Source organism: Drosophila willistoni, assembly GCF_018902025.1.
Source record: "Drosophila willistoni isolate 14030-0811.24 chromosome XR unlocalized genomic scaffold, UCI_dwil_1.1 Seg144, whole genome shotgun sequence".
Lineage (NCBI taxonomy): Eukaryota > Metazoa > Arthropoda > Insecta > Diptera > Drosophilidae > Drosophila > Drosophila willistoni.
In genome coordinates, this window is record NW_025814057.1 from 9811771 (window position 1) to 9823621 (window position 11851).

At 39.3% G+C, this 11851-nt stretch overlaps 1 protein-coding gene across 2 annotated transcripts; it reads right to left on the reverse strand.

The window, feature by feature from the left end:
• Positions 1-1435: 1435 nt before the first annotated feature.
• On the reverse strand, positions 1436-9937 carry LOC6639567 (putative uncharacterized protein DDB_G0277255). 2 transcript variants are annotated; one of them, XM_023178522.2, is made up of 3 exons: positions 7828-9937; positions 4833-4904; positions 1436-2961 (listed from the first exon to the last, which is right to left on the reverse strand). In XM_023178522.2, the coding sequence occupies exons 1-3, from the start codon at positions 8935-8937 to the stop codon at positions 2038-2040; spliced, it is 2106 nt and encodes a 701-aa protein (XP_023034290.1). In that variant the 5' UTR covers positions 8938-9937; the 3' UTR covers positions 1436-2037. The 2 variants fall into 2 exon arrangements, with proteins under 2 accessions (XP_023034290.1, XP_046867973.1); XM_047012017.1 differs by lacking the exons at positions 4833-4904; positions 7828-9937 and adding an exon at positions 3629-4171.
• Positions 9938-11851: the final 1914 nt, after the last annotated feature.

An 11851-nucleotide genomic window follows, 5' to 3' on the forward strand; every position in this document is an offset into this window, starting at 1 on the left:
TCAATGGACCGCCGATTGCTTTAAGAACTAAAGTAGCAAAGTAAATAAAACTTGGCAGCGGGCTGGGCGGTGCGGGGGGGCGCTACAATTCTCGTTAAGTTTTGATGCGAAAATTAACCAAGGGGTAGAGAGGAGAGCAAGAAGAAAAGGCAAGGGGTAGGAGAAAAATTTGTTGTTTTGTTTCAATTCCATAAAGAGCAACCCTTTTTAGCCAGCAAACATTTATTGTGAAACTTTTCCACAAACAATATACCAGATAAAAAGAAACTCTCCGGCTACACGAATTGTCTCTAGAGTAAAGACCAGAATAGAAAACAGAGAACATAATAGAATAGAATGGAATAGCAAAAGAAAGGAAAATAGAATAAAATAATACATATATCCTGACATGGTGAGAATTGATTGATCGATCCATTGTCCTCTCGAAAAAAAAGTCTGAGATTTCTAGACAAGCGGAAAATGTGGAATACAAAACAAAAGACAGAAAAGGGGTAAGCAAAAATTTTCCCTTTTGAAAGTCAAATCAGTGAAAAAAAAAGAAGAATCATAAAAGCTAACAGCTCGAAACTTGAATAGATCTTCGTCTCCGTCTCCATCCCCTAAGGAACCTGAAAACAAAAACCCTGACAAAGGGGAAGATTAGTTTTTTAAGGGTATGTCAAAATTCTTAATGATTGTCGTTTCCGAATTATTCAATTGAGGATTGTATCAGAAGAAACTTGTTCTCAAAACTCGTTAATTTTTTTTTTTCTTAAGTTTTTATACCACAACTAGAAGTAATCCATGTTAATTATATATATTAAAAGACATAAACTTCAATTTCATATGGGGTTCATTCTCTCCGTCTCTTAGTTTTTGTTTTATTCAATTTCAGTAACAAAAAGGAAAAAAAAAAAGTTTATTCAGTTTTTGTTTTTTATGCTATTTACAAGGTTGGTTGTTGTTTTTTTTTTTTTGTTGGTTTTTTGTTTTTGTGTTTGTCGTTTAAACATTTCAACATTTACATATTGCATGTGTGCGATAATAAAAAGTTAATTAAATTTACAGCAATTTATGTTATTTCATTTCATTTATTTATGTCGATTCGTTTATGCATAAGATAACAACGCTTAATTGACTACAAAAAAAAAAAAAAAAACGTATCTATATATATTTATATATTTTTTTTTTTATAATAATTAAAAAAAAAGGCACCTGAGTTCAAAATGTGTGTTAAAAATAAAGAATTAAATTAAAGAGAAAAAAAAATGAGAAACGGAAAAATGAAAACGTAAACCAAAAACGCAAATCAAATCAATAAAAAGTAAGAAAAAAAAAGTATTCAAAAAAAAAAAAAAATAATAATAATAATAAAGAGAACATAAGTATTAATAATTAATTCATTTTAATTAATGGTATGTTGTATTTATTTTTTTTTTTTTGTTTTTGTTTTGTATTTCGATTTTGTTGTTGTTGTTGTTTCCACTCTGTTTTTGTTTGCGGTTTTTGTGGGTTATCGACTGATTGACTACTGACTTTTTGATATCACTCATTGATATCGTTGATGGATCGCCGAAAGACGATAGAGATATAGATATATGTTCGTATGTATATGTATATATATTTGTATTTATATAAAGTACTTCTATATGGTCTTTGTCCCTGAATGAAATGCTCTATAACTTGAACTCGTTTACCCTAAAAGGCTTACGATATATTCTGTTCCCGAAAACCTATCTCAACCTATCTATACCGACAACAAAAAAAAAAAAAAGAATTCATAAAAAAAAACAAACAATTTTGGTATAGCCCTTAGAATTCTGCTGTCTCTGGTTTCCTTTTTTTATATGTATATATACGGTTTACTATTGCTTTGCTTTTTACCTTTGACTAGTGTGCGTTATTAGTTTAAATGTTTAACTACAAAATGCCGCCAGATCTGTTTGATGCCTTATGATACGCCTGCCGCCAACTCCAGCTGCTTTTCCTCCTCCGCCGCCTCGTCCTCCGCCTGGGTATGAATGAGGTGGGTGGTGGTGGTGGTGATGGTGGTGCATTCTATTGCATTTTATATAGCTGTGGTGGCTCTTTGGAGGCGGGTATACCATGATCATATTTACCCAATTCGGCCTCATATAATAAATTATTGATCAGATGTTTGACAACGATTTTTGATTTGGTTGTCTTTAGTTTCCTTATGGTAATGGCCACATATTCACCAAATATACCATATTCATCTATATGGCTTGGCTTAATGGGCGTGGCTGAGGCACTTGTTGTTGCTATTGCAGCTGATGATGATGATGTTGCTGCTCCTGATGATAATGACGATGATGAAATTGTTGCTCCTGCTGTAGCACTTGAGCTTGAAGTTAGCTCCAAGGAAGTGGACGTATTCACCAACGATGAGAGATCACGATCACGATCACGTTTTAGTGCCATGTTATTGGAATGTTGCTGTTGTAGTTGTTGTTGTTGTTGGTGGTGTTGGTGGTGGTGGTGGTGGTTGTTGTGGTGTTGGTGGTGGTGTTGCAGATGCATTTGCCCATTGCAATGGCTGCTATCATTGTGGTTGTTATTGTTGTTCCCGTTGCTGCTGCCGCTGATATTATTATTGTTGTTGCTGCTATTGCTGCTGCTGTTGATGCTGATGCCGCTGTGGTTGTGGTTAAAATGCTGCTGTAAGGCCTGAAATGCTAGCTGCCTGTGGTTCGTCATTTGTTGTGACGTTGCCGTCTTTGTAATGGGCGTCAGTGTCAAGGCACCAACAACATGTTGTTCCAGAACTGACCCCACGCCAGCAACACCAATGCCAATGCCGATGCCTCCTCCTCCTACTCCTACTCCATCGCAACCATTCTCATCCATTTGTGCCTTACGCTTGCGATGATTATAGGTTAAATCGGTTGCCTTATAATAATTAATGGGCGATGGTGTGCTAGTCCGTCGATCGAGTATACCCAGCTCTGTTTCATGTTCAATCTGTTAATCCCCAACAAAAACAATAAAATGAAAATTTAAATATATATATTTTAGAAGTATGTATAGAGGTACAAAAATATATTTCATCAGACTATCAAAAACTAAATACTCTCAACAAAAAAAATGTAAAAACAAAACACCGGCAACCAGTTTTCTTTACTCATTTCATTTTCTTCTACTCATCTCATCTTCAATGTCACGCAAAACATTTTTGTCTGATGAAATCTGTATCATCTCGTTTCATCAACTACATCTATCTTGGGGATAGGTCATGACGCGTTGGGGGAGGGGGTTGGGTCTGGGGCGTGCCGCCCATCTTTAGAGATAAGACCTAATCATATTGATTATACATACATAGTTCATATATTGGGCACAACCTATTAATGGATTCCTCATTCATATTTATTGTAAATTTGTTTAGTTCCTTATTTCAATTAGAAATATTTAATTCATTTATGGGTAGTCAAAAGTATTTACACAGTTTTTGGTTTTCTTATATACTCCACGGCAAAAGCATTAGTTTTTCTTGTCTTGGAACTTTTCACAACTTCTTCTGCACCTTTGACGTTAATAACCACTTGTAAGCTGACTAGAACTAATACCACTAAGTAATCTCGACGAAATTTGCATTATTTTGAATCATTGAATTATGAATCATTTTACCCACCATATACAGTGAAAGCTCTAGTCGCGGACAGCTCCTGTAAACGGACATCTCTCTTAGCCGGACGAATTTTACCATGCCAAGAGCATGACTTTCATACAAAATCCACTCCCGCAGGCGGACATCTCCTGCAGACTTACACAAATACTGGAACCGTGGCTTTGGCCTCACGGGAGACTTCACTGTACTAACTTTTTCATCTAACAACTTTACGGAGGATTCTGTTGCCAATTTGATTGGACTGCTAAATGGATTTTTCGCATTGACGCTTTTTAAGCGTTTGCATTTCCGTTTAGTCATTGCTAGTTTTCGGCCACTTTTATTTGAATTTTGCAAATTTGCATTTCTCTTCTTTTTCTTTTTAAGCAGATCATTAACTTGCTTTTTCGATATATTATATACATTGGCCAATTCCGATGCTGTAAAACCAAATTGAAATTTCATTACGATCTCAGATCGAATTTCAAATGACAATTCCCTAGTTTTCACCATTTTTATTCCGAGAATCAAAGACTAGATTTGCATGTTATAAATACTTTCGACAACTACCAAAGCTTCTTGTTTTCATTTGCAATTTATTGCTATCCTATGAACCGTTAGTTCTCCAGATTTCTACTTTCACTTGTTTCCGCATAGATTGAAGCTAAGCTAGAACTATTTTTTCATACCCTTTCTCCCAAGAAAAAAGGGGGCAAAAAACCAATGTAAATACTTTAGACCATCCTTGTCCAAGTTTTATCTTGGCTGATGTAATTAAAAAAATTTTACAAAAGGAGAAAGTACACGCATAGATTAATAGAAAATAATCTTTTAATCATGAACAATTTCCATTAATTTGATTGATCATTTGTACTTCTAATTATCTATTTAATAATATATGAGGTAATTACTAAAATCAAAATGGCAAATGTCTGATGAAATTTTATTGGAAAATTGCCTGCCTTAAAGATTTGATTTAAACTCTCAATTAATTTTAACGAAAGGAGACTGAATTTTAAAGCTAAATCAAATCACAAAGATCTGAAAGTCAATAAAAATTAAATTCAAGTATTTTGTTAATGTGAAACTTGGTTTTAATTTATATTGATAAGATAAGATATACTCATCTACTGACAAAAGTCAAGTATATAACAAACATATTAAACTAATTTCTCACAACCTTAAAATATAATATAATCAAAAGAAGAAGAAGAAAAAAAGTACTTACAATTTCGGTTTTCACATCATCGGCACTAATGTTGCAATAATTCTCGCCATCCAATTCGGAAGAGGAACGTGTCTGCAAAAAAAAAAAAATAAATAAATATATAAACAAATATACTATGTACATACATATATAGAAAAAGGGAAAAGAAAAAAGAACACGGAATAGAATCGAAACAAAAATAAATCGTTAAAAATTAACAGCAGCCAGTCAATGTGAAGAATTTGTCAGACAAATAATAACAAAATAAGAAAGAAAAAAAAAAAATTTGGAAATTCCACTTAAATATTTTTGGCAACGACTACCAAGTACCTTTTAATATATATATTTTGTATATAGGTATACAAAAGAGTAATAAATTACACATTTTTTGAAAGGTCCCAAGACAAAGTTAACCCAGGTTAAAATCAATTATTTAGAGGCAGCCTAATTAGTCTAAGTCTAATCTAATTTAGCTCCAAGTCTAATTATTTAGATTTATCATATAACTGTTTAGACATAGATACGATTGATTGATAATAGACTGGAGTTATATCTTCCCTTTGGCCAAAGACAATTAAAGCCAGGTCCATTATAGTTAACTGAATTGAGCAACTTTAAAGGATATTTAATGTTTAAAGAAAGAAATATATATATAAGGTATCCTAGCCTTACCTATCTATCCTTTTATTTATCCATCTATCTTACTATTCTTTTATCTATATGTATAGATAGGTATATATGTACCAATCATTCTACTTATCCATCTATATCTCTTCTATCAGGCTGATGATCAACTAAATCTATATGTATTAAATTTTAAAGGAAATACCATAGTAAAAGATGTCAAAATTCTAGAAAAATCATTCAACGTCATAAATATGGTCAATATATTTGACATTGAATTATTGAAAGTTAAACGCAAGAATCTACATATAGACAGAGGCACAATTGTATGTATGTATATAGTATACAGCCAAAGAATTTGAGGGACCCTATAATTCGGTCGATATATCCATATAGCCTACTAAATAGTGCTACTAACAAAGCTACAGGGTAACGAATATAATAATAATAATAACATGTAGGTACGCAAAACACGGAATGGCAGAAACACACAAATGTCGGGGGAGTGAGGGCGGTAGGTAGACGGAAAGGCAACAACAAATTAGAATAGTAATAAAAAAAAAAGATATATGTATGTATGTATGTATAAACAGACATACCTATACGAACATATGCATACAGTATATAGACAAGACACAGTGAAACAGACCGATGAGAGACCCGTGAGTCGATGGCGATTAAATTAGTTGTTAAGGCGTCCAAAAAAAAAAAAAAGAGATGGAGAAGAAGGAGAGAAGGGAGTAACAAGATGGAAGGTGGTGATGGTGGTGGAGAACTCTGGTCAGCGTCAGACGAAGACAACATTGAAGTGGACCAACGGGTGGACAGACACCAACAGACGGACGGACAGTCGTGTGAGATGTATTAGCCACAAACAAAAACACAAAAAAAAAAAAAAAAACCCAACCAAATCAAAACCAAACGAATGAAACACACAGCTACAAAACAACAAAAAAAAAAACGCAATCCAGCAACTTGCTATATTGGAGCTCTTGTTGTTGTTGTTGTTGTTGCTGCTGCTGTTGCTGCCGTTGCTGATATTTGTTGCTTGGGGGCGGGCACGAGTCATGTAATGGCTATGGCTGAACGCTTGACTGTATGGCAAACCCCTGTGTCTAGTGATGGTTGGAAGGGGGGGGGCGTCGGCGGGGTGGGCAGGTAAACAGGGTCGGTGCAAAACGTGGGGCTGCCGATTTCTACGGCTGATGCAACACACAACAGTGCGCAAATCAAAGCCAGTTGACACACACACACACACACACAGACACACATTAACACACGCACATATACAAGCTTATCAAGCGCATGCGACGCAATAGCAAGGCCCAGGCACAGTGGTCTTGCATTTGATCAAAAAGTCTAATAAACCAAGTGTTATGTATACCAAGTTTTTTAATATTTGACATAATTTTAAAAGAACTTAAATGTGGAATCAATGAAAATTATTAAATATATATACTGTGAAGAGAATTCTTAACTATAGCTACTGATTTTTTAGTTTTATATACTTTTTCTTTTGAACTACCATCTGAAAAGTATAGCAAAAAGTAGAAAAAACAGAGAAATAAAAACTTGGGTACTTTGTATGTTATATTAAATCTTCTAAACACTAAACCAACATGTTTTATTTTAATTAGTTAGTCTTTATTATTACTAGAACCTAATCTGAAGTTGTCATTACAGTTCTGTATAGTGTCTGTTATACATATATCACTATCTCTCTCTATTTTATATGTCAGGTGGTATTATCCTTTGTCTCTTTTTATTCTTTGTGTACAAAACGTAGTAGGATGAGTGCGAAAGGGCCAAACGGCAACAATGATTGGCATTTGATATCCCTGCCAAACATCGTTACCAAACTTTAAGACCAAGACAAGATCAGAAAGCTGATCACATTTATAATAACTTCTATAGAAACTACAAAACATGAAACCATAATCCTACATAGTTCTTGGGACAATTACCATACAAATATAAGTTATTTAGCACCTTGGTAAAACGGAATTGCACATTTTCATGTTGCACTGATTAATTTTGACCCACTGTGAGTCACAGTTTTGTTTTTTTTTTTTTTTTTGCTGTTGCTGACGAACCGCTAGACACTAGCAGCAGCAGCAGCAGCAGCAGCAGCAGCAGCAGCAGCAGCAGCAACAGCAACAACCATGGCAGAGCAGTAAGCAGCGCGTGTGCTGTCAACAGCAGCGGCTGGTGCCGCAAAACAAGTCAAACCACTCGCCATATGGACTAACACTAAAACATACACACACACAGACACACAAACATACAGAAACACTCTTACACACACATACATTCGTGAACATCCAAAGCTCCAACAGAAAAAACAAACAACGAAATGAACACAAAAAAACATATTCATAAAGCTCTCGCTTACCACAGCAGCTGAGGAGGAGGCAGCGGCAGCGGCAGCAGCCGCAACTGCGTCGTTGTTGTTGTTGCCATTGTTATTGTTGTTGTTGTTGTTGTTATTGGTGGTGGTGGTGGTGCTGTCATTGTCATCGTCGATACCACAGCAATCGTCACCACCGTCGCCTCCGCCACCGCCGCCGCCTCCCGCCGTTGTTATGGCCTCAATGGTGGCAACAGCCGAAGGATCCATTTCACTGGTATCCAACATCTGATGATCTCGATCCCTGTCCCTATCACGAGCTGTGGCTGCTGCAGCGGCAGCAGCTTGTACAACAGCAACAGCGGCAGCAACACGAGCGGCAAACTCTTCATGTGGCTCAACAACAACCACCTGTGGCTGTTGTGATTGTTGCTGCTGTTGTTGTTGTTGTTGTTGTTGGTGGTGGTGGTGTTGGTGATGGTGGTGCTGTTGCTTTGTCAATTGTTCCAAATCTAGGCTATGCATTAGAACCAATTTCTCAGCCGCTTCGGCAGTGGTGGCACCAGCAGCAACAACCGCAGATGATGATGATGATTCATTTATATCGCCGCCGGCAGCAATTGTATCCACATCCTCGACATCACATCGCTCCCCATCCAATATGAAACGTATGGCCTCGTAGGCAAACCACATGGGCTGATAGTTAACGCCGCGACTGCGTCCATTCAGCACTTTGCCGTGCTCCCGATGGAATGAGCTGCGCAGCGATTTGATCTTTGAGCGTATGGAACGGATTTCGGTGCCATATTTCTGGCTAAGCATTTTGAGGGCCTCATATTTGGTTTGTTTGATGTGATAGCCCTTTGTGTTTGGATCCCATAGGACACGTTGACGACGATAGTCCTCGATGAAACCCAAAATGGTGGCGCGTGACCATTCGATGCGATCGCTGCTCACGGCGACTGTGTTGACTGCAGCAGCGGCAGCGTTTACCGTTGATGGTGAGGGGCAGGGCGATGTTGTTGTGGCTGTTGTTGTTGTTGTGGTCAGAGAGGCGGGGGCAGCAACAGCAGCATCTGCAATCAACGCTATGGCATTGGAATTGGCGTCAAGTTTGTATTGCGCTGCGGCTGTGGCGGCGCTGCTGCTGGACATGGTTTTGTTTTTGTTGGTGAAAGTTTGCGGCAATAATGATGATGATGATGATGATGATAGTGGCGGTGGTTGGAGATGGTCTGGTCAATGGTGGTGGTGGTGGTGGTGGTGGTAGTGGTGGGATGGTGCAGCTGATATTGTTGGTGGTTGGTGGTGGAGGTGGTGGTGGTATTGGTATTGGTGGTGTTGGTGGGTGCAGGAGTTTAAGAAAAAGAAGAAGGTGTAAAAGGTAGCGAACGCAACGCGACGAAAAAAAGCGTCCACAACACGTTGCTTTTGACTTTCGACTGAGGCAGCGGCAGCAGCGCGGTGCCGTTGGTGTGGCAGAGGAATTAGCAGCGGCAAGTGCGGCCAGCGGAGGCGGCTCAGCTGCACTTTGTGCGAGAGACAGACACAGTGTGTTTGTGTGTGTGTGTGTGTTAGAGAGAGAGCGAGCGCGAGAGACGTTACGGTGACGCTCTGAACAAAACGGTGTGTTTTCTCTACGTGTGTGTGTGTGTGTGTTTGTGTGAGCGCAAGCTAAAACCAACGAGCGAGCGGGCGCGACAATACAACACAACACACAGTGTCCAAAATCAACGCAAAAGGTGTGCGACTATACTCTCTCGCCCTCTGTGAGAGTGTGTGTGTGTGTGTGTCTGTGTTTGTGCCGCTGCAGCAGCGTGTGTGCGCTCTGCTCCGAGACCTGTTGCTCGCTTGATAATGCAAAGCTTTTGCCTGTTTGCTTGCTGTTGTTTCGTTTCTATTTTGCTATCAGCTGTTTTTCTTGTTGTTGTTATTGGTGCTTGCTTGCTGCTGCTTTTATTGCATTATTAGTTGTTGTTGTTGTTGTCGATGTTGTTGTTGCCGCAATACGTGCGACTTGCTGCTGCCTGCCACTCTTAACCGCAACGATCCGCGTTGCCAGTTGTTTGTTGTAGGTTGCTTTTTGTCGACGCCGTCGTCGTGGTCTTTCGTCGTCGTCGTCGTCGCCGTCGTCGTCGTCTCTCCTCGTCGTCGTCGTCGTTCGCTGTTGAAATCACGATTTGTACTAATTTCACATATTTAAACTGTGTGTGGCATGCGCGCTGACTCTGCTCGCCAACAACAGCAGCAGCAACAGCAACAGCACCAGCAGCAGCAGCTCCCCCCTCCATACGGACCAGTTGCTGCCGCTGCTGCCGTAAGTTCGTCACTTACTTGTGGCTCACCGCTCGCCCCCCGCCCTCGCTATCGCCAACGCCACCGCCACCGCCTACCGCCCCCTCTCGGACTCACACCTTGCCAACCTTGTCGTTTTGCTCGTGTCGCGACTTGCGATCGTTGCTGTTGTTGCTGCTGCTGTCGCTACCGTCAACTCAAACGGCAACACGTTGCACAGTGGGCTAAATACATGCGATTCCTAACCATTGACCAAACAAAATATTATCAAAATTTAATGATCATTTCTGAGATTTATAATTGCCACAGTGGTTTAAATACAGTTCATATGTTAACCATAAATATTACATAGGGAATTAAATATCTCTCTAGCAACTTGTTTCTCTTCCTTTCCCCTTCATCTAAAGATTTCTTTAAAATAACTTTAATTTGCATTCTTTTAAGATTTTAGCATTTGGTGTTTGTATTTATCCTGTGATTTGATTTAAAAATTCGCACCACTGTGCCTTGTCAGCTACAGTTGTAAATATTGTTGCCGTCGCTGCTACTGCCTGGTCCTGACCTCCCCACCTGTCCCTCCACCACTACCACCCTTCTCCCTGCCCATAATCAATCTCTCTCTCTCTTTTAGACACTCCATCGCACTCTCTCTATATATGTATTTGTCTCTCTGTCCCTGTCTCGCTACTCCATCCAGCTCTCTGCTGATTTGAGAAGTTGTTATCGTTGCCGCCGCCGCTGCTGTTGCTGCTGCTGTTGATGTTGTTGCTATAATATATATACACATATATATATATATATGTATAAAAAACCACAAAAAATTAAGAAACAAAAACAACAAAAAGACACTAAAAAAAAAAGCTCGAAAAACACGGTAACAAATTTTGCGAGTCAGCAGTAAACGAAGAAGAAACAGAAAAGGAATTGCATTGCATTTCATGGCGAATTTGGTTGTCTCTCATATCTCTGTTTGACGCTGGACGGTGAAACGATGAAATAATGCTTACGGTACGGTAAAGGGGGGGTATGTCGAGCGGAGGGAAGGATGGTGGAGAGCTGCTGTTGCTCACGTAGGCACGCAGGCAGGCACACGCAGCAACAGCAACATTTTGTTTGGTTTTGTCTGTTTTGCATCATCATTTGCATTGACAATTTGTCTTGCCACGATCTTTTTAGCTCTCAGACATGGGCGAATTGTAGTCCCCTCCAGTCGTGCTACGATTCGGCGAGCCGAATGTTATATCCCAGAAAACATGTGACAAATTGGCATTGCCGAAGCCACACGAGCATTTATGCTAAACGTGTGTCGGCTGCGCTGCGGCAGAGTTAAGCCCTATATGATTCTCCCCTTGACTCTGACTCTCTTGTATACGTATGCTACCCCTCTCTCTCACTGTCACTCTTTCTCTCTCTCTCTCTCTATCGTTGGCCATTTTCAACACGTGCAGAATATGACCAAATGAGTTTGCTTATCATTTTTGCATTTTACCTTGCACTTAATCGCAATCTCTCTCAGTTACTCCAGCTCTATATGGTTTTGCTCTCACCCTCTCTCTCTATCTCTCCCTCTCTGTATCTGTCTGTCTCTGTTTTACACGCATACACACAGCTGTTTTCTTATTGCGGAAGCTTTTATGCCTGGTGTCTCGCATTTTCTGCTTCTTTCTTCTCGATTTAACTTGCTCATTATCAAGCGCCGCTGCTGACGTCGACGCAAACTTTAGCGACGTGTTTGCCGCACCTACGATAACGGCATTATGTTGACCCACCGGCT

Excerpts from the sequence above, each read along its gene's own strand:
- LOC6639567 (XM_023178522.2), bottom strand. The coding sequence starts at position 8,937 with ATGTCCAGCAGCAGCGCCGCCACAGCCGCAGCGCAATACAAACTTGAC. Across the intron at positions 4,905-7,827 it reads CCTCCTCCTCAGCTGCTGTG|ACACGTTCCTCTTCCGAATT; the intron begins GTAAGCGAGAGC and ends TTTTTTTTGCAG. Across the intron at positions 2,962-4,832 it reads ATGATGTGAAAACCGAAATT|ATTGAACATGAAACAGAGCT; the intron begins GTAAGTACTTTT and ends GGGGATTAACAG.